The following is a 25,093-nucleotide window of genomic DNA, read 5'->3' as shown; positions in this document are numbered from 1 at the left end:
ATGTATATATTTCTACTGAACTTTAAGCAATAAAGTTGCTCAATACACGTGCATGTATTATTTTTTGTTTTGCTCTACGACCTTTTCTAACTATCTGCATCAGGTCAGCAGATGAAATCATCGAATGTACATTTGGTAATTTCGAACCAAATAATTTGATTGATAGCGTTGAAAGACTAAATAAAATTGTTCGCGCGATAACAAAATCCCCCCACCGACATTTGGACTGATGCTTGTACAAAGTATTTTTGCATTTATCATATATGAAGCTCCATTAGGGGTCATAAATCCGCCATTGTTTAAAATAAGCAAATGAAAGGAAACGTGTTTTTTTTTGAAGGGATAGTTCTGTATTTGTTATTAATGCATTTTTAAGTTATCATACGACAATCAACTTCTTCAATAGTTTCGGTTCACATATTTACTTGACTAAAGTAGATATACTTATACATACTCAAACTTACAATACAATTTGGCTTACAATGAGATGGTCAGGTTCTCCTAAATGATGGGCGAAACCAACTTTTTTCTATTTATGATATTTTAATCAAAAAATTAAAAATTAAACTTTCAAAAAGCAAAATAATCAAAACTGCACCTTAAGTTAGGTACTTTTAAAGTTTAATCAAATATGTAAACTATCAAATTTTAAAAACGTAATTTAGAATTTTGAAAATTTAACTGCTTGGTGAGTATTTTAAATTTCAATGATTTTCAAAAATTTAGAATTTTGATATTTCGAAACTTTGAATAAAATTTCAAAAATCTAAAAGTTGAAAAGTGTTACACAGACCCTCTAGTCTTCATAGTAAGTACCAACATATGAAAACATGTGATGCTATGCTCTATAGTAGGTACAAGCGTATGAAACCTTGTGGCGCTATGCTTCATAGTAAGTTCCAACATATAAAACATGTGGCACTATGTTATATAGTAAGTATTACCAGATGAAAAGATGTGGCAAATTGCTTCATAGTCAGTACCAACATATAAAGATATGTGGGGCAATGCTTCAATGTAAGTTCAAACATATAAAAACATGTGGCGCTGTGCTTCAATGTTAGTTCCATTATAACAAAAAAAAATGTAAAACGATTCTTCATAGTAAGTACCAGCATATGAAAACATGTGGCGCAATGCTTCATAGTAATACCTACAATATAAAACATGTGGCGTAATGCTTCATAGTTATACCTACAATATAAAACATGTGGAGCAATGCTTCATAGTAATGCCTACAATATAAAACATGAGGCGCAATGCTTAATAGTAATACCTACAATATAAAACACGTGGCGCAATGATTCATAGTTATACCTACAATATAAAACATGTGACGCAATGCTTCATAATAATACCTTAAAAAATAAAACATGTAGCGTAATGCTTCATAGTAATACCTACAATATAAAACATGTGGCACAATGCCTCATGGTAATATCTACAATATAAAACATGTGGCGCAATGATTCATAGTTATACCTACAATATAAAACATGTGACGCAATGCTTCATAATAATACCTTAAAAAATAAAACATGTAGCGTAATGCTTCATAGTAATACCTACAATATAAAACATGTGGCACAATGCCTCATGGTAATATCTACAATATAAAACATGTGGCGCAATGATTCATAGTTATATCTACAATATAAAACATGTGGCGCAATGCTTCATAGTAATGCCTACAATATAAAACATGAGGCGCAATGCTTCATAGTAATACCTACAATATAAAACACGTGGCGCAATGATTCATAGTTATACCTACAATATAAAACATGTGACGCAATGCTTCATAATAATACCTTAAAAAATAAAACATGTACCGCAATGCTTCATAGTTATATCTACAATATAAAACATGTGGTGCAATGCTTTATAGTTATACCTGCAATGTAAAACATGTGAGGCGATGCTTCATAGTTATACTTACAATATGAAACATGTGGCGCAATGCTTAATAGTTATACCTACAATATAAAACATGTGGCGCAATGCTTCATAGTTATGGCTTCACTATAAAACATGTAGCACAATGCTTCATAGTTATACCTACAATATAAAACATGTGACGCAATGCTTTATAGTAATACCTACAATATAAAACATCTGGCGTAATGCTTCATAGTAATACCTACAATATAAAACATGTGGCGTAATGCTTTATAGTAGTACCTACAATATAAAACATGTGGCGTAATGCTTAATAGTAATACCTACAATATAAAACATGTGGCGTAATGCTCATAGTAATACCTACAATATAAAACATGTGGCGCAATGCTTCATAGTAATACCTACAATATAAAACATGTGGCGCAATCATTCATAGTGATATCTACAATAAAAAAACGTGTGGTACAATGCTTCATAGTAATGCCTACAATATAAAACATGAGGCGCAATGCTTCATAGTAATACCTACAATATAAAACATATGGCGCAATGATTCGTAGTTATACTTACAATATAAAACATGTGACGCAATGCTTCATAGTAATACCTACAAAAAAAAACATATTGCGTAATGCTTCATAGTAATACCTACAATATAAAACATGTGCCATAATGCTTCATAGTAATACCTACAATATAAAACATGTGACGCAATGATTCATAGTTATATCTACAATATAAAACATGTGGCGCAATGATTCATAGTAATGCCTACAATATAAAACATGAGGCGCAATGCTTTATAGTAATACCTACAGTATAAAACATGTGACGCAATGCTTCATAGTTATACATACAATATAAAACATGTACCGCAATGCTTCATAGTTATATCTACAATATAAAACATGTGGCGCAATGCTTTATAGTTATACCTACAATGTAAAACATGTGGGGCGATGCTTCATAGTTATACCTACAATATAAAACATGTGGCGCAATGCTCCATAGTTATACCTACAATATAAAACATGTGGCGCAAGGATTCATTGTTATGGCTTCACTATAAAACATGTAGCCCAATGCTTCATAGTTATACCTACAATATAAAACATGTGGCGCAATGCCTTATAGTTATACCTACACTATAAAACATGTGGCGCAATGCTTAATAGTTATACCTACAATATAAAACATGTGGAGCAATGCTTCATATTAATACCTACAATATAAAACATGTGACGCAATGCCTCATAATTATACCTACAATATAAAACATGTGGCGCAATGCTTCATAGTTATACTGTCAAAATAAAACATGTGGCGCAATGCTTCATATTTATACTGTCAAAATAAAACATGTGGCGCAATGATTCATAGTTATATCTACAATATAAAACATGTGGCGCAATGCTTCATAGTAATGCCTACAATATAAAACATGAGGCGCAATGCTTCATAGTAATACCTACAATATAAAACACGTGGCGCAATGATTCATAGTTATACCTACAATATAAAACATGTGACGCAATGCTTCATAGTAATACCTACAAAATAAAACATGTGGCGTAATGCTTCATAGTTATACCTACAATATAAAACATGTGGCACCATGCTCCATAGTAATACGTACAATATATAACATGTGGCGCAATGATTCATAGTTATATCTACAATATAAAACATGTGGCGCAATGCTTCATAGTAATGCCTACAATATAAAACATGTGGCACAATGCTTCATAGTTATACCTACAATATAAAAGATGTGACGCAATGCTTCATAGATATACCTACAATATAATACATGTGGCGCAATGCTTCATAGTTATACATACAATAGAAAACATACGCCGCAATGCTTCATAGTTATATCTACAATATAAAACATGTGGCGCAATGATTCATAGTAATGCCTACAATATAAAACAAGAGGCACAATGCTTCATAGTAACCCCTACAATATAAAACATTTGACGCAATGCTTCATAGTTCTACCTACAATATAAAACATGTGGCGCAATGCTTCATAGTTATACATACAATATAAAACATGTACCGCAATGCTTCATAGTTATATCTACAATATAAAACATGTGGCGCAATGCTTTATAGTTATACCTACAATGTAAAACATGTGGCGCAATGCTCCATAGTTATACCTACAATATAAAACATGTGGCGCAATGCTTCATAGTTATGGCTTCACTATAAAACATGTAGCCCAATGTTTCATAGTTATACCTACAATATAAAACATGTGGCGCAATGCCTTATAGTTATACCTACACTATAAAACATGTGGCGCAATGCTTCATAGTTATACCTACAATATAAAACATGTGGAGCAATGCTTCATATTAATACCTACAATATAAAACATGTGGCGCAATGCCTCATAATTATACCTACAATATAAAACATGTGGCGCAATGCTTCATAGTTATACTGTCAAAATAAAATATGTGGCGCAATGCTTCATAGTTATACTGTCAAAATAAAACATGTGGCGCAATGATTCATAGTTAGCTCTACAATATAAAACATGTGGCGAAATGCTTCATAGTAATGCCTACAATATAAAACATGAGGCGCAATGCTTCATAGTAATACCTACAATATAAAACACGTGGCGCAATGATTCATAGTTATACCTACAATATAAAACATGTGACGCAATGCTTCATAGTAATACCTACAAAATAAAACATGTGGCGTAATGCTTCATAGTTATACATACAATATAAACCATGTGCCGCAATGCTTCATAGTTATATCTACAATATAAAACATGTGGCGCAATGTTTTATAGTTATACCTACAATATAAAACATGTGGCGCAATGCTTCATATTAATACCTACAATATAAAACATGTGGCGCAATGCCTCATAATTATACCTACAATATAAAACATGTGGCGCAATGCTTCATAGTTATACTGTCAAAATAAAATATGTGGCGCAATGCTTCATAGTTATACTGTCAAAATAAAACATGTGGCGCAATGATTCATAGTTAGATCTACAATATAAAACATGTGGCGCAATGCTTCATAGTAATGCCTACAATATAAAACATGAGGCGCAATGCTTCATAGTAATACCTACAATATAAAACACGTGGCGCAATGATTCATAGTTATACCTACAATATAAAACATGTGACGCAATGCTTCATAGTAATACCTACAAAATAAAACATGTGGCGTAATGCTTCATAGTTATACATACAATATAAACCATGTGCCGCAATGCTTCATAGTTATATCTACAATATAAAACATGTGGCGCAATGTTTTATAGTTATACCTACAATATAAAACATGTGGCGCAATGCTTCATAGTAATACCTTCAATATAAAACATGTGGCGCAATGATTCATAGTTATACCTACAATATAAAACATGTGACGCAATGCTTCTTAGTAATACCTACAAAATAAAACATGTTGCGTAATGCTTCATAGTAATACATACAATATAAAACATGTGGCATAATGCTTCATAGAAATACCTACAATATAAAACATGTGGTGCAATGATTCATAGTTATATCTACAATATAAAACATGTGGCGCAATGATTCATAGTTATTCCTACAATATAAAACATGAGGCGCAATGCTTCATAGTAATGCCTACAATATAAAACATATGACGCAATGCTTCATAGTTATACCTACAATATAAAACATGCGGCGCAATGCTTCATAGTTATACATACAATATAAAACATGTACCGCAATGCTTCATAGTTATATCTACAATATAAACATGTGACGCAATGCTTTATAGTTATACCTACAATGTAAAACATGTGGGGCGATGCTTCATAGTTATACCTACAATATAAAACATGTGGCGCGATGCTTCATAGTTATACCTACAATATAAAATATGTGGCGCAATGCTTCATAGTTATGGCTTCACTATAAAACATGTAGCCAAATGCTTCATAGTTATACCTACAATATAAAACATGTGGCGCAATGCCTTATAGTTATACCTACACTATATAACATGTGGCGCAATGCTTCATAGTTATACCTACAATATAAAACATGTGGAGCAATGCTTCATATTAATACCTACAATATAAAACATGTGGCGCAATGCTTCATAGTTATACTGTCAAAATAAAACATGTGGCGCAATGCTTCATAGTTATACTGTCTAAATAAAATATGTGGCGCAATGATTCATAGTAATGCCTACAATATAAAACATGAGGCGCAATGCTTCATAGTAATACCTACAATATAAAACACGTGGCGCAATGATTCATAGTTATACCTACAATATAAAACATGTGACGCAATGCTTCATAGTAATACCTACAAAATAAAACATGTGGCGTAATGCTTCATAGTAATACCTACAATATAAAACATGTGGCACAATGCTTCATATTAAGACCTACAATATAAAACATGTGGCGCAATGATTCATAGTTATATCTACAATATAAAACATGTGGCGCAATGCTTCATAGTAATGCCTACAATATCAAACATGAGGCGCAATGCTTCATAGTAATACCTACAATATAAAACATGTGACGCAATGCTTCATAGTTATACCTACAATATAAAACATGTGGTGCAATGCTTTATAGTTATACCTACATTGTAAAACATGTGGGGCGATGTTTCATATTTATACCTACAATATAAAACATGTGGCACAATGCTTCATAGTTATACCTACACTATAAAACATGTGGCGCAATGCTTCATGGTTATGCCTTCACTATAAAACATGTAGCGCAATGCTTCATAGTTATACCTACAATATAAAACATGTGGCGCAATGCCTTATAGTTATACCTACACTATAAAACATGTGGCGCAATGATTCATAGTTATACCTACAATATAAAACATGTGGCGCAATGTTTCATATTAATAACTACAATATAAAACATGTGGCGCAATGCCTCATAATTATACCTACAATATAAAACATGTGGCGCAATGCTTAATAGTTATGCCTACAATATAAAATATGTGCCGCAATGCTTCATAGAAATATCTACAATATAAAACATGTGGCACAATGCTTTATAGTTATACCTACAATGTAATACATGTGGGGAGATGCTTCATAGTTATACCTACAATATAAAACATGTGGCGCAATGCCTTATAGTTATACCTACACTATAAAACATGTGGTGCAATGCTTCATATAAATACCTACAATATAAAATATGTGGCGCAATGCTTCATAGTTATACTGTCAAAATAAAACATAAGGCGCAATGCTTCATAGTTATACTTACAATATTAAACATGTGGCGCAATGCGTCATAGTTATACCTACAATATAAAACATGTGGCGCAATGCTTCATACTAATACCTACAATATAAAACATGTGGCGCAATGCTTCATAGTTATATCTACAATATAAAACATGTGGCGCAATGCTTCATAGTAATGCCTACAATATAAAACATGAGGCGCAATGCTTCATAGTAATACCTACAATATAAAACACGTGGCACAATGATTCATAGTTATACCTACAATATAAAACATGTGACGCAATGCTTCATAGTAATACCTACAAAATAAAACATATGGCGTAATGCTTCATAGTAATACCTACAATATAAAACATGTGGCACAATGCTTCATAGTAAGACCTACAATATAAAACATGAGGCGCAATGATTCATAGTTATATCTACAATATAAAACATGTGGCGCAATGTTTCATAGTAATGCCTACAATATAAAACATGAGGCGCAATGCTTCATAGTAATACCTACAATATAAAACATGTGACGCAATACTTCATAGTTATACCTACAATATAAATCATGTGGCGCAATGCTTCATAGTTATACATACAATAAAAAACATGTGCCACAATGCTTCATAGTTATATCTACAATATAAAACATGTGGCGCAATGCTTTATAGTTATACCTACAATGTAAAACATGTGGGGCGATGCTTCATAGTTATACCTACAATATAAAACATGTGACGCAATGCTTCATAGTTATACCTACAATATAAAACATGTGGCGCAATGTATCATAGTTATACATACAATATAAAACATGTGCCGCAATGCTTCATAGTTATATCTACAATATAAAACATGTGGCGCAATGCTTCATAGTAATGCCTACAATATAAAACATGAGGCGCAATGCTTCATAGTAATACTTACAATATAAAACATGTGACGCAATGCTTCATAGTTATACCTACAATATAAAACATGTGGCGCAATGTATCATAGTTATACATACAATATAAAACATGTGCCGCAATGCTTCATAGTTATATCTACAATATAAAACATGTGGTGCAATGCTTTATAGTTATACCTACATTGTAAAACATGTGGGGCGATGTTTCATAGTTATACCTACAATATAAAACATGTGGCACAATGCTTCATAGTTATACCTACACTATAAAACATGTGGCGCAATGCTTCATGGTTATGCCTACACTATAAAACATGTAGCGCAATGCTTCATAGTTATACCTACAATATAAAACATGTGGAGCAATGCCTTATAGTTATACCTACACTATAAAACATGTGGCGCAATGCTTCATAGTTATACCTACAATATAAAACATGTGGCGCAATGTTTCATATTAATAACTACAATATAAAACATGTGGCGCAATGCCTCATAATTATACCTACAATATAAAACATGTGGCGCAATGCTTAATAGTTATGCCTACAACATAAAACATGTGCTGCAATGCTTCATAGAAATATCTACAATATAAAACATGTGGCACAATGCTTTATAGTTATACCTACAATGTAATACATGTGGGGAGATGCTTCATAGTTATACCTACAATATAAAACATGTGGCGCAATGCCTTAAAGTTATACCTACACTATAAAACATGTGGTGCAATGCTTCATATAAATACCTACAATATAAAATATGTGGCGCAATGCTTCATAGTTATACTGTCAAAATAAAACATGTGGCGCAATGCTTCATAGTTATACTTACAATATTAAACATGTGGCGCAATGCGTCATAGTTATACCTACAATATAAAACATGTGGCGCAATGCTTCATAGTAATACCTACAATATAAAACATGTGGCGCAATGCTTCATAGTTATATCTACAATATAAAACATGTGGCGCAATGCTTCATAGTAATGCCTACAATATAAAACATGAGGCGCAATGCTTCATAGTAATACCTACAATATAAAACACGTGGCACAATGATTCATAGTTATACCTACAATATAAAACATGTGACGCAATGCTTCATAGTAATACCTACAAAATAAAACATATGGCGTAATGCTTCATAGTAATACCTACAATATAAAACATGAGGCGCAATGCTTCATAGTAATACTTACAATATAAAACATGTGACGCAATGCTTCATAGTTATACCTACAATATAAAACATGTGGCGCAATGTATCATAGTTATACATACAATATAAAACATGTGCCGCAATGCTTCATAGTTATATCTACAATATAAAACATGTGGTGCAATGCTTTATAGTTATACCTACATTGTAAAACATGTGGGGCGATGTTTCATAGTTATACCTACAATATAAAACATGTGGCACAATGCTTCATAGTTATACCTACACTATAAAACATGTGGCGCAATGCTTCATGGTTATGCCTACACTATAAAACATGTAGCGCAATGCTTCATAGTTATACCTACAATATAAAACATGTGGAGCAATGCCTTATAGTTATACCTACACTATAAAACATGTGGCGCAAAGCTTCATAGTTATACCTACAATATAAAACATGTGGCGCAATGTTTCATATTAATAACTACAATATAAAACATGTGGCGCAATGCCTCATAATTATACCTACAATATAAAACATGTGGCGCAATGCTTAATAGTTATGCCTACAATATAAAACATGTGCTGCAATGCTTCATAGAAATATCTACAATATAAAACATGTGGCACAATGCTTTATTGTTATACCTACAATGTAATACATGTGGGGAGATGCTTCATAGTTATACCTACAATATAAAACATGTGGCGCAATGCCTTATAGTTATACCTACAATATAAAATATGTGGCGCAATGCTTCATAGTTATACTGTCAAAATAAAACATGTGGCGCAATGCTTCATAGTTATACTTACAATATTAAACATGTGGCGCAATGCGTCATAGTTATACTACAATATAAAACATGTGGCGCAATGCTTCATAGTAATACCTACAATATAAAACATGTGGCGCAATGCTTCATAGTTATATCTACAATATAAAACATGTGGCGCAATGCTTCATAGTAATGCCTACAATATAAAACATGAGGCGCAATGCTTCATAGTAATACCTACAATATAAAACACGTGGCACAATGATTCATAGTTATACCTACAATATAAAACATGTGACGCAATGCTTCATAGTAATACCTACATAATAAAACATATGGCGTAATGCTTCATAGTAATACCTACAATATAAAACATGTGGCACAATGCTTCATAGTAATACCTACAATATAAAACATGAGGCGCAATGATTCATAGTTATATCTACAATATAAAACATGTGGCGCAATGTTTCATAGTAATGCCTACAATATAAAACATGAGGCGCAATGCTTCATACTAATACCTACAATATAAAACATGTGACGCAATACTTCATAGTTATACCTACAATATAAATCATGTGGCGCAATGCTTCATAGTTATACATACAATATAAAACATGTGCCACAATGCTTCATAGTTATATCTACAATATAAAACATGTGGCGCAATGCTTTATAGTTATACCTACAATGTAAAACATGTGGGGCGATGCTTCATAGTTATACCTACAATATAAAACATGTGGCGCAAGGCTTCATAGTTATACCTACAATGTAAAACATGTGACGCAATGCTTCATAGTTATACCTACAATATAAAACATTTGGCGCAATGTATCATAGTTATACATACAATATAAAACATGTGCCGCAATGCTTCATAGTTATATCTACAATATAAAACATGTGGCGCAATGCTTCATAGTAATGCTTACAATATAAAACATGAGGCGCAATGCTTCACAGTAATACCTACAATATAAAACATGTGACGCAATGCTTCATAGTTATACCTACAATATAAAACATGTGGCGCAATGTATCATAGTTATACATACAATATAAAACATGTGCCGCAATGCTTCATAGTTATATCTACAATATAAAACATGTGGTGCAATGCTTTATAGTTATACCTACATTGTAAAACATGTGGGGCGATGTTTCATAGTTATACCTACAATATAAAACATGTGGCACAATGCTTCATAGTTATACCTACACTATAAAACATGTGGCGCAATGCTTCATGGTTATGCCTACACTATAAAACATGTAGCGCAATGCTTCATAGTTATACCTACAATATAAAACATGTGGCGCAATGCCTGATAGTTATACCTACACTATAAAACATGTGGCGCAATGCTTCATAGTTATACCTACAATATAAAACATGTGGCGCAATGTTTCATATTAATAACTACAATATAAAACATGTGGCGCAATGCCTCATAATTATACCTACAATATAAAACATGTGGCGCAATGCTTAATAGTTATGCCTACAATATAAAACATGTGCCGCAATGCTTCATAGAAATATCTACAATATAAAACATGTGGCACAATGCTTTATAGTTATACCTACAATGTAATACATGTGGGGAGATGCTTCATAGTTATACCTACAATATAAAACATGTGGCGCAATGCCTTATAGTTATACTTCACTATAAAACATGTGGTGCAATGCTTCATATAAATACCTACAATATAAAATATGTGGCGCAATGCTTCATAGTTATACTGTCAAAATAAAACATGTGGCGCAATGCTTCATAGTTATACTTACAATATTAAACATGTGGCGCAATGCGTCATAGTTATACCTACAATATAAAACATGTGGCGCAATGCTTCATAGTAATACCTACAATATAAAACATGTGGCGCAATGCTTCATAGTTATATCTACAATATAAAACACGTGGCGCAATGCTTCATAGTAATGCCTACAATATAAAACATGAGGCGCAATGCTTCATAGTAATACCTACAATATAAAACACGTGGCACAATGATTCATAGTTATACCTACAATATAAAACATGTGACGCAATGCTTCATAGTAATACCTACAAAATAAAACATATGGCGTAATGCTTCATAGTAATACCTACAATATAAAACATGTGGCACAATGCTTCATAGTAATACCTACAATATAAAACATGAGGCGCAATGATTCATAGTTATATCTACAATATAAAACATGTGGCGCAATGTTTCATAGTAATGCCTACAATATAAAACATGAGGCGCAATGCTTCATAGTAATACCTACAATATAAAACATGTGACGCAATGCTTCATAGTTATACCTACAATATAAAACATGTGGTGTAATGCTTCATAGTTATACATACAATATAAAACATGTGGCTCAATGCTTCATAGTTATACATACAATATAAAACATGTGCCACAATGCTTCATAGTTATATCTACAATATAAAACATGTGGCGCAATGCTTTATAGTTATACCTACAATGTAAAACATGTGGGGCGATGCTTCATAGTTATACCTACAATATAAAACATGTGGCGCAAGGCTTCATAGTTATACCTACAATGTAAAACATGTGGCGCAATGCTTCATAGTTATGCCTACACTATATAAAATGTAGCGCAATGCTTCATAGTTATACCTACAATATAAAACATGTGACGCAATGCTTCATAGTAATACCTACAAAATAAAACATTTGGCGTAATGCTTCATAGTAATACCTACAATATAAAACATGTGGCACAATGCTTCATAGTAATACCTACAATATAAAACATGTGTCGCAATGATTCATAGTTATACCTACAATATAAAACATGTGGCGCAATGCTTCATAGTAATGCCTACAATATAAAACATGAGGCGCAATGCTTCATAGTAATACCTACAATATAAAAGATGTGACGCAATGCTTCATAGTTATACCTACAATATAAAACATGTGGTGCAATGCTTCATAGTTATACCTACAATATAAAACATGTGGTGTAATGCTTCATAGTTATACTGTCAAAATAAAACATGTGGCGCAATGCTTCATAGTTATACATACAATATAAAACATGTGCCGCAACGCTTCATAGTTATATCTACAATATAAAACATGTGGCGCAATGCTTTATAGTTATACCGTCAATATAAAACATGTGGCGCAATGATTCATAGTAATACCTACAATATAAAACATGTGGCATGATGCTTCATAGTAATACCTACAATATAAAACATGTGGCGCAATGATTCATAGTTATATCTACAATATAAAACATGTGGCGCAATGATTCATAGTTATTCCTACAATATAAAACATGAGGCGCAATGCTTCATAGTAATGCCTACAATATAAAACATGTGACGCAATGCTTCATAGTTATACCTACAATATAAAACATGTGGCGCAATGCTTCATAGTTATACATACAATATAAAACATGTAACGCAATGCTTCATAGTTATATCTACAATATAAAACATGTGGCGCAATGCTTTATAGTTATACCTACAATGTAAAACATGTGGGACGATGTTTCATAGTTATACCTACAATATAAAACATGTGGCGCAATGCTTTATAGTTATGGCTTCACTATAAAACATGTAGCCAAATGCTTCATAGTTATACCTACAATGTAATACATGTGGGGAGATGCTTCATAGTTATACCTACAATATAAAACATGTGGCGCAATGCCTTATAGTTATACCTACAATATAAAACATGTGGTGCAATGCTTCATATAAATACCTACAATATAAAATATGTGGCGCAATGCTTCATAGTTATACTGTCAAAATAAAACATGTGGCGCAATGCTTCATAGTTATACTTACAATATTAAACATGTGGCGCAATGCGTCATAGTTATACCTACAATATAAAACATGTGGCGCAATGCTTCATAGTAATACCTACAATATAAAACATGTGGCGCAATGCTTCATAGTTATATCTACAATATAAAACATGTGGCGCAATGCTTCATAGTAATGCCTACAATATAAAACATGAGGCGCAATGCTTTATAGTAATACCTACAATATAAAACACGTGGCACAATGATTCATAGTTATACCTACAATATAAAACATGTGACGCAATGCTTCATAGTAATACCTACAAAATAAAACATATGGCGTAATGCTTCATAGTAATACCTACAATATAAAACATGTGGCACAATGCTTCATAGTAATACCTACAATATAAAACATGAGGCGCAATGATTCATAGTTATATCTACAATATAAAACATGTGGCGCAATGTTTCATAGTAATGCCTACAATATAAAACATGAGGCGCAATGCTTCATAGTAATACCTACAATATAAAACATGTGACGCAATACTTCATAGTTATACCTACAATATAAATCATGTGGCGCAATGCTTCATAGTTATACATACAATATAAAACATGTGCCACAATGCTTCATAGTTATATCTACAATATAAAACATGTGGCGCAATGCTTTATAGTTATACCTACAATGTAAAACATGTGGGGCGATGCTTCATAGTTATACCTACAATATAAAACATGTGGCGCAAGGCTTCATAGTTATACCTACAATGTAAAACATGTGGCGCAATGCTTCATAGTTATGCCTACACTATATAAAATGTAGCGCAATGCTTCATAGTTATACCTACAATATAAAACATGTGACGCAATGCTTCATAGTAATACCTACAAAATAAAACATTTGGCGTAATGCTTCATAGTAATACCTACAATATAAAACATGTGGCACAATGCTTCATAGTAATACCTACAATATAAAACATGTGTCGCAATGATTCATAGTTATACCTACAATATAAAACATGTGGCGCAATGCTTCATAGTAATGCCTACAATATAAAACATGAGGCGCAATGCTTCATAGTAATACCTACAATATAAAAGATGTGACGCAATGCTTCATAGTTATACCTACAATATAAAACATGTGGTGTAATGCTTCATAGTTATACTGTCAAAATAAAACATGTGGCGCAATGCTTCATAGTTATACATACAATATAAAACATGTGCCGCAATGCTTCATAGTTATATCTACAATATAAAACATGTGGCGCAATGCTTTATAGTTATACCGTCAATATAAAACATGTGGCGCAATGATTCATAGTAATACCTACAATATAAAACATGTGGCATGATGCTTCATAGTAATACCTACAATATAAAACATGTGTCGCAATGATTCATAGTAATAATGCCTACCATATAAAACATGAGGCGCAATGCTTCATAGATATACCTACAATATAAAAGATGTGACGCAATGCTTCATAGTTATACCTACAATATAAAACATGTGGTGTAATGCTTCATACTTATACTGTCAAAATAAAACATGTGGCGCAATGCTTCATAGTTATACATACAATATAAAACATGTGCCGCAATGCTTCATAGTTATATCTACAATATAAAACATGTGGCGCAATGCTTTATAGTTATACCGTCAATATAAAACATGTGGCGCAATGATTCATAGTAATACCTACAATATAAAACATGTGGCATGATGCTTCATAGTAATACCTACAATATAAAACATGTGGCGCAATGATTCATAGTTATATCTACAATATAAAACATGTGGCGCAATGATTCATAGTTATTCCTACAATATAAAACATGAGGCGCAATGCTTCATAGTAATGCCTACAATATAAAACATGTGACGCAATGCTTCATAGTTATATCTACAATATAAAACATGTGGCGCAATGCTTCATAGTTATACATACAATATAAAACATGTACCGCAATGCTTCATAGTTATATCTACAATATAAAACATGTGGCGCAATGCTTTATAGTTATACCTACAATGTAAAACATGTGGGACGATGTTTCATAGTTATACCTACAATATAAAACATGTGGCGCAATGCTTTATAGTTATGGCTTCACTATAAAACATGTAGCCAAATGCTTCATAGTTATACCTACAATATAAAACATGTGGCGCAATGCCTTATAGTTATACCTACACTATATAACATGTGGCGCAATGCTCCATAGTTATACCTACAATATAAAACATGTGGAGCAATGCTTCATAGTTATACCTACAATATAAAACATGTGGCGCAATGCCTTATAATTATACCTACAATATAAAACATGTGGCGCAATGCTTCATAGTTATACTGTCAAAATAAAACATGTGGCGCAATGATTCATAGTTATATCTACAATATAAAACATGTGGCGCAATGCTTCATAGTAATGCCTACAATATAAAACATGAGGTGCAATGCTTCATAGTAATACCTACAATATAACACACGTGGCGCAATGATTCATAGTTATACCTACAATATAAAACATGTGACGCAATGCTTCATAGTAATACCTACAAAATAAAACATGTGGCGTAATGCTTCATAGTAATACCTACAATATAAAACATGTGGCACAATGCTTCATAGTAATACCTACAATATAAAACATGTGGCGCAATGATTCAGAGTTATATCTACAACCTCATAATTATACCTACAATATAAAACATGTGGCACAATGCTTAATAGTTATGCCTACAATATAAAACATGTGCCGCAATGCTTCATAGAAATATCTACAATATAAAACATGTGGCGCAATGCTTTATAGTTATACATACAATATAAAACATGTGACGCAATGCTTCATAGTAATACCTACAAAATAAAACATGTGGCGTAATGCTTCATAGTAATACCTACAATATAAAACATGTGGCACAATGCTTCATAGTAATACCTACAATATAAAACATGTGGCGCAATGATTCAGAGTTATATCTACAACCTCATAATTATACCTACAATATAAAACATGTGGCACAATGCTTAATAGTTATGCCTACAATATAAAACATGTGCCGCAATGCTTCATAGTTATATCTACAATTTAAAACATGTGGCGCAATGCTTTATAGTTATACCTACACTATAAAACATGTGGTGCAATGCTTCATATAAATACCTACAATATAAAACATGTGGCGCAATGCCTCATAATTATACCTACAATATAAAACATGTGGCGCAATGCTTCATAGTTATACCTACAATGTAAAACATGTGGGGAGATGCTTCATAGTTATACCTACAATATAAAACATGTGGCGCAATGCCTTATAGTTATACCTACACTATAAAACATGTGGTGCAATGCTTCATATAAATACCTACAATATAAAACATGTGGCGCAATGCCTCATAATTATACCTACAATATAAAACATGTGGCGCAATGCTTCATAGTTATACCGTCAATATAAAACATGTGGCGCAATGATTCATAGTTATATCTACAATATAAAACATGTGGCGCAATGCGTCATAGTTATACCTACAATATAAAACATGTGGCGCAATGCTTCATAGTAATACCTACAATATAAAACATGTGGCGCAATGATTCATAGTTATATCTACAATATAAAACATGTGGCGCAATGCTTCATAGTAATGCCTACAATATAAAACATGAGGCGCAATGCTTCATAGTAATACCTACAATATAAAACACGTGGCACAATGATTCATAGTTATACCTACAATATAAAACATGTGACGCAATGCTTCATAGTAATGCCTACAAAATAAAACATATGGCGTAATGCTTCTTAGTAATACCTACAATATAAAACTTGTGGCACAATGCTTCATAGTAATACCTACAATATAAAACTTGAGGCGCAATGAATCATAGTTATATATACAATATAAAACATGTGGCGCAATGTTTCATAGTAATGCCTACAATATAAAACATGAGGCGCAATGCTTCATAGTAATACCTACAATATTAAACATGTGATGCAATGCTTCATAGTTATACCTACAATATAAATCATGTGGCGCAATGCTTCATAGTTATACATACAATATAAAACATGTGCCACAATGCTTCATAGTTATATCTACAATTTAAAACATGTGGCGCAATGCTTTATAGTTATACCTACATTGTAAAACATGTGGGGCGATGCTTCATAGTTATACCTACAATATAAAACATATGGCGCAAGGCTTCATAGTTATACCTACATTGTAAAACATGTGGCGCAATGCTTCATAGTTATGCCTACACTATATAAAATGTAGCGCAATGCTTCATAGTTATACCTACAATATAAAACATGTGGCGCAATGATTCATAGTTATATCTACAATATAAAACATAAGGCGCAATGCTTCATTGTAATGCCTACAATATAAAACATGAGGCGCAATGCTTCATAGTAATACCTACAATATAAAACACGTGGCACAATGATTCTTAGTTATACCTACAATATAAAACATGTGACGCAATGCTTCATAGTAATACCTACAAAATAAAACATATGGCGTAATGCTTCATAGTAATACCTACAATATAAAACATGTGGCACAATGCTTCATAGTTATACTTACAATATAAAACATGTGGCGCAATGCTTCATAGTTATACCTACACTATAAAATATGTGGCGCAATGCTTCATAGTTATGCCTACACTATAAAACATGTAGCGCAATGATTCATAGTTATACCTACAATATAAAACATGTGGCGCAATGCCTTATAGTTATACCTACACTATAAAACAGGTGGCGCAATGCTTCATAGTTATACCTTCAATATAAAACATGTGGCGCAATGCTTCATATTAATACCTACAATATAAAACATGTGGCGCAATGCCTCATAATTATACCTTCAACATAAAACATGTGGCGCAATGCTTCATAGTTATACCGTCAAAATAAAACATGTGGCGCAATGCTTCATAGTAATACTTACAATGTTAAACATGTGGCGCAATGCGTCATAGTTATACCTACAATATAAAACATGTGGCGCAATGCTTCATAGTAATACCTACAATATAAAACATGTGGCGCAATGATTCATAGTTATATCTACAATATAAAACATGTTGCGCAATGCTTCATAGTAATGCCTACAATATAAAACATGAGACGCAATGCTTCATAGTAATACCTACAATATAAAACACGTGGCGCAATGATTCATAGTTATACCTACAATGTAAAACATGTGGCGCAATGCTCCATAGTTATACCTACAATATAAAACATGTGGCGCAATGCTTCATAGTTATGGCTTCACTATAAAACATGTAGCCCAATGTTTCATAGTTATACCTACAATATAAAACATGTGGCGCAATGCCTTATAGTTATACCTACACTATAAAATATGTGGCGCAATGCTTCATAGTTATACCTACAATATAAAACATGTGGAGCAATGCTTCATATTAATACCTACAATATAAAACATGTGGCGCAATGCCTCATAATTATACCTACAATATAAAACATGTGACGCAATGCTTCATAGTAATACCTACAAAATAAAACATGTGGTGTAATGCTTCATAGTAATACCTACAATATAAAACATGTGGCTCAATGCTTCATAGTAATACCTACAATATAAAACATGTGGCGCAATGATTCATAGTTATATCTACAATATAAAACATGTGGCGCAATGCTTCATAGTAATGCCTACAATATAAAACATGAGGCGCAATGCTTCATAGTAATACCTACAATATAAAACACGTGGCACAATTTTTCATAGTTATACCTACAATATAAAACATGTGACGCAATGCTTCATAGTAATACCTACAAAATAAAACATATGGCGTAATGCTTCATAGTAATACCTACAATATAAAACATGTGGCGCAATGATTCATAGTTATATCTACAATATAAAACATGTGGCGCAATGCTTCATAGTAATACCTACAATATAAAACATGTGACGCAATGCTTCATAGTTTTACCTACAATATAAAACATGTGGCGCAATGCTTCATAGTTATACATACAATATAAAACATGTGCCGCAATGCTTCATAGTTATATCTACAATATAAAACATGTGGCGCAATGCTTTATAGTTATACCTACAATGTAAAACATGTGGGGCGATGCTTCATAGTTATACCTACAATATAAAACATGTGGCGCAATACTTTATAGTTATACCTACACTATAAAACATGTGGCGCAATGCTTCATAGTTATGCCTACACTATAAACATGTAGCGCAATGCTTCATAGTTATACCTACAATATAAAACATGTGGCGCAATGCCTTATAGTTATACCTACACTATAAAACAGGTGGCGCAATGCTTCATAGTTATACATTCAATATAAAACATGTGGCGCAATGCTTCATATTAATACCTACAATATAAAACATGTGGCGCAATGCCTCATAATTATACCTACAATATAAAACATGTGGCGCAATGCTTCATAGTTATACCGTCAAAAAAAACCATGTGGCGCAATGCTTCATAGTTATACTTACAATATTAAACATGTGGCGCAATGCTTCATAGTTATACCTACAATATAAAACATGTGGCGCAATGCTTCATAGTTATACCTACAATATGAAACATCTGGCGCAATGCTTTATAGTTATACCTATAATATAAAACATGTGGCGTAATGCTTCATAGTTAGTACCAACGTATAAAAACATGTTGTGCTATTTTACATAGAAAGTATCAACATATATAAATATATGGAACTATACTTCATAGTAATTACAAATTTATATACAAAATGTGGTGCTTAGCACATATTTATATTTACAACATGATGCAATATGTTACAAAGTAAATGCAAACTTGGTATCTTCAGTAAAGGTGAACCTGGCGTTATGTCAATAAGGTAGCAACGTCGCAACATAAAATCAAAATGGATCATCTAATTATGAAAATGTAGTTTCAAACGAATCAAACAGATTCATCCCTATGTGTGGCCATATACAGTTAAACAGTTACAGTTAAGAAGCGGTCAGGTTTGCTCTGTGTTTTGCAACGTAAAGTTTAACATGTGTGTGTTTAACAGCGTATAGTTTAACCATATGTTTAACAGCATACAGTTTAACCATATGTTTAACAGGTTACTAATAAATTCTGACGTGTGTTTAATATTTTTTCGTTTAAACTTTTGTTTAACAGCGTACAGTTCATTTACATGTGATTTAAGTATGTCAAGTTGTTTTCCATGAGTTGTTGATTTACAATAAGTGTGACACAGAGGCAGACGTTGTAAGACAAACAAAGTAATCACCATGCTTTGCTGTAAGACGACACAAGAAATAAGGATCGGCTGAAAAAACACAAAACATGTTTCTTATCACAGTAAAACAGACTCGTATTTGTTTTCGAAGACAAAAAAGTATCTCTAATATGCTATATTCATATTCGCAATCATACCATATCTCCTTAATTTTATACAAGCTATATTATTAAAATGCATAAAATACTTTTTAGCTGTCTAATATTTCTAATTGCTAATGTGGTTATTTTTTATTCTTTCAGGCATGGTACCAGCGAACTTTACAAGATGAACAGCATTTCGTAATGGCTTCATTCATACAATAAAGTTTGGTTAATGTGTTTGTTAGTCCATTTCGCTGAACTAGTACACATTTTTGTTTAGGGGCCATATGAAGCCCGTCTCTAAAAGCGGGATAGTCTTGCTGCGTTGAAGACCAATGGGTGGCCAATGACTGTTTGGCTTTATAACTATTTTGATCTGAGCGTCACTGATGAGTTTTATGTACACGAAACGCGCGTCCAGCGTATTAAATTATAATCCTGGTACCTTTGATAAATATTTCTACCCCTTTGGTTGGGTTGTTGTCTTGTTGTCACATTTCCCGTTTTTATTCTCTATTCAAATTGAATTGTTGTCCGTTTAACACAATCTAACTTATTTAAAACATATCTTTTTTTCTTTTCTAAAACACTATCCTCCTTTCAGAGTAGACTAGTCCGACAGATAACCAACCTGTCTGTCTGTAGGACAACACTACTTCGAAAGGAGGGTAGTATACCTCACCTAATAATGACTTCACGGTTCGGCTAGCAAGCAAGCTAACCAAAGATATTACCTTTAGCTACACTAAATATAAATGACATAATTTAGGAAATAAAACATTTGAACATAAAAGAGCATATTTCTCGTTATTTATATAGATTAGACCGTTGGTATTCCCGTTTGAATGGTATTACACTTATAATTGTTGGGGCCTTTTATAGCTTGCTGTTCGGTGTGAGCCTAGGCTCCGTGTTGAAGACCGTTTCTTGACTTTTAATGGTTTACTTTTATAAATTGTTATAAATTGTGACTTGGATGGATAGTTGTCTCATTGGCACTCATACCAGTCCGGAATAGCTTCCTATATCTATATATGATATACTAAAGTTAATAAACCTTGTATTTTCTAATCTCCAAAAGTAGTGATTGTGCTGATGTTAAGTCATATTTTAACTGATTAAAGTCTGTCTTTGCATACATTTTGATTCAGAGAAAACAAAATTGGAATTATATCTATGAACCAACAAATGTGGCTTAATGTGACGTTCTATTCGCGATTTCGCCTTTGGTTTTTAAGTATAGCGAACTTTTGAATACCCAGAAAGCAAAAACAGTTTTACTTTTCACATATTCGCTTTATTTGCATGAACAAAGATACGAACTATATCCCAAATTCAAATACATGTACATTATAAATAGATGAAGCCTACGACAAGGGAGGGGTTTTGATGGTAAATCAGCTCCTGACATAAACGTCAGTCATACATTTTTCGCTGACGAGCTCCTAAATGACAATTAGATACCTATCTATATATATTTTCATAAAAATAAATCCAAAAAGCATTATTATTAACGAATACGTCGAACAAACATGAAATTATCCTTTTAGATTCAAACCAAATAAGATATCATAAACTAAAAGCAAATTTTAGTCAACCATCATAATTGTTCGAAATGTTGCATGAACTTTTGTTCAATTTTAGTTAGTCTTTATAACATTTCAAAGAATTATTAAAGATTGCTGAATACCATTTTAAGTAAACGTCAAAAGGGTAAAAATTATGTAGGTATAACTGCAATAATCTAACCACAGTACGACATCCAAAAACTCATAAGCAAGAAAATATTTCTTAATAAATACGGTACATGATATGACACAAACAAAATCAAAAATATCGAGGCACTTCGTTCTTACAAAAGATTTTAAAGTCTATACAATAGCCTGTGATCCTGACACAAGGAGGTTTGGCCAGATTCCTGAAAAATGAAAACGTCAGAATCACTTAAACTAGCAATTTGTATGACCTGTAAAAGAAAATATATACTTTCAAGACTCTGCTTGATCTAAATTTTTATTAAAGGGTGTACTACATTGGCGGGCATTATCATAACATTTGCGCGCTAAAATCTTTACGTTTGCTCGTAGCTTTTGAACTTGAGCTACAGGATACAACAGATATAGTTAAGTCTGACTCGTAACTTGACCAACATCTAGAAAATTGACAATAAGAGTCTGTTGAAAACAAAACTTTACGCCAAGAAGAGATGCTTTCAGCTTCCCAATTGTGAACTTTCCATTTCTGTGTATCAACATTCAAGCAGCACCTGCATACGGATTATGTATTTCTCAATTGGTAAGATATTCCCAAGTTGTATTTCCTAACATAATTTCTTTGAAAAAGGGTTGCAGCTCACACGGAAGCTATTAAACCAAGAGTTCCAAATGGTGAAGTTGAAATCATCCCTATATAAATTTTACCGACGCCATCACGAATCGGTTGACTGTTATGGAATATCTGTTTCACAGATTGTAGCGGACATGTTCCTAATGTCGTAACTACAATCCCTCTCGTGCCCTTTTAACGAATGTGACCTACCGAATGAGACTTGTTACCGAGTTTATACTAACATGAGCAACCAACACATCTGTAGACACATGTGGAGCAGGATCTGCATACCCTTCCTGTGCACCCGGTGAGATCCCTCCTGCTTTGGTGGATTTCGTCTGGCTTATTTTTAGTTTTATATGTTGTGCTTTGTGTACTATTGTTAATCTGTTGTCTTAGTCTTTATTAACTTTGTCGTCAGTTTATTTTCAATTTATGAGTTTCAATGTCCCTCTGTTATCTTTTGCTCCTCTTTTGGTTACATTTACCAGCATTCTTTCGAAGGTAAACTGATTTTATATGTCCTAATAATCTGAATATCTGAAGCCCAATATTTTAAGAAAACCTCCAAAAAAATTATTTGTACATGAATATGTTGCATAAAATTCCTCATTGTAGTGATCGTGGAATTATTCCGGGCTGTTTGTAGTACGCATGGTTTCTGATGATTGTGGCGCTCAAAGACTTAGAGGAAATGGAGAATTTGCTGAAATACCTTTGTAATTATTCACGATGTATCGCAGTGAAATATTAATTTAAGTGTTCTGTCGATACGAAAGGTAAATCCGCTGTACACAAACTGTGACTCACGAAACTCGATGCTTTTGCCTTGACGCAACTTTACAAACTTACTGCAGTAAATCTAAAGCTATAATTTTCAGGTAAAATTAGGAAACAGAAAACTATTTATTCTGAAATATTTTGAAATTAAGTGCATGTATTCGTTAAGCTATAACGGGATTTCTTATGGTCACTTTTAGAATTCAATATGAAATCAATTCAATTCAATTCAAATCTGTATTGCAATAAAACTACATATTTATAATATTTGACACAACATAACAAAATGAAAATAAAAAAAAACAACAATATCAGTAATATACACAATAAAAGTAAATATTTTAAGAGTCCCCTGTCCTCAGTTCGATAGACTGTTTTAAAAAGGATCCTAGCTTATTTATATATAATTACTTGAATGTGTGAAATTGGTATTGGTAACGAATTCATAAGTTTGTTCAAAACCCATAACAAAAAACTATATTCATACTTATCACTGTTTATCTGTGTTACCTTTAAAATAAACAATTTTTTAACGCATATTAATCCCCAAATGTAATGCGCCCGAAATAAGGATTGTGTGATTCGGGCTGATATCTCTAATATATGTTGATTTTTTACCAGACTCAAGCTGGCAGCCACTTTTATCGGCCAATCAAGATAGCAGCCACTTTTTTCCAGCAGCCAATTTTGACGATATGTCTAAAAACCAAAAAACTGCGTGAGGCTCAAACGT

General features: G+C 32.7%; 1 protein-coding gene across 1 annotated transcript in view; it reads left to right on the top strand.

Annotated features, from left to right (window-relative positions):
* Nucleotides 1-21,489, top strand: part of LOC139489314 (uncharacterized) — a 37,565-nt gene extending 16,076 nt beyond the window's left edge. The window contains exon 10 of the mRNA XM_071275598.1: nt 21,412-21,489. Coding sequence (XP_071131699.1) covers nt 21,412-21,440 — 29 coding nt within the window. The 3' untranslated portion in view covers nt 21,441-21,489. The remainder of the gene's footprint in view (nt 1-21,411) is intronic.
* Nucleotides 21,490-25,093: the final 3,604 nt, after the last annotated feature.

Source organism: Mytilus edulis, chromosome 9 (genome assembly GCF_963676685.1).
Source record: "Mytilus edulis chromosome 9, xbMytEdul2.2, whole genome shotgun sequence".
Classification (NCBI taxonomy): Eukaryota; Metazoa; Mollusca; class Bivalvia; order Mytilida; family Mytilidae; genus Mytilus; species Mytilus edulis.
The sequence above is the reverse complement of the archived record's forward strand: the minus strand, read 5'-3'. Positions and strand labels throughout refer to the sequence as shown.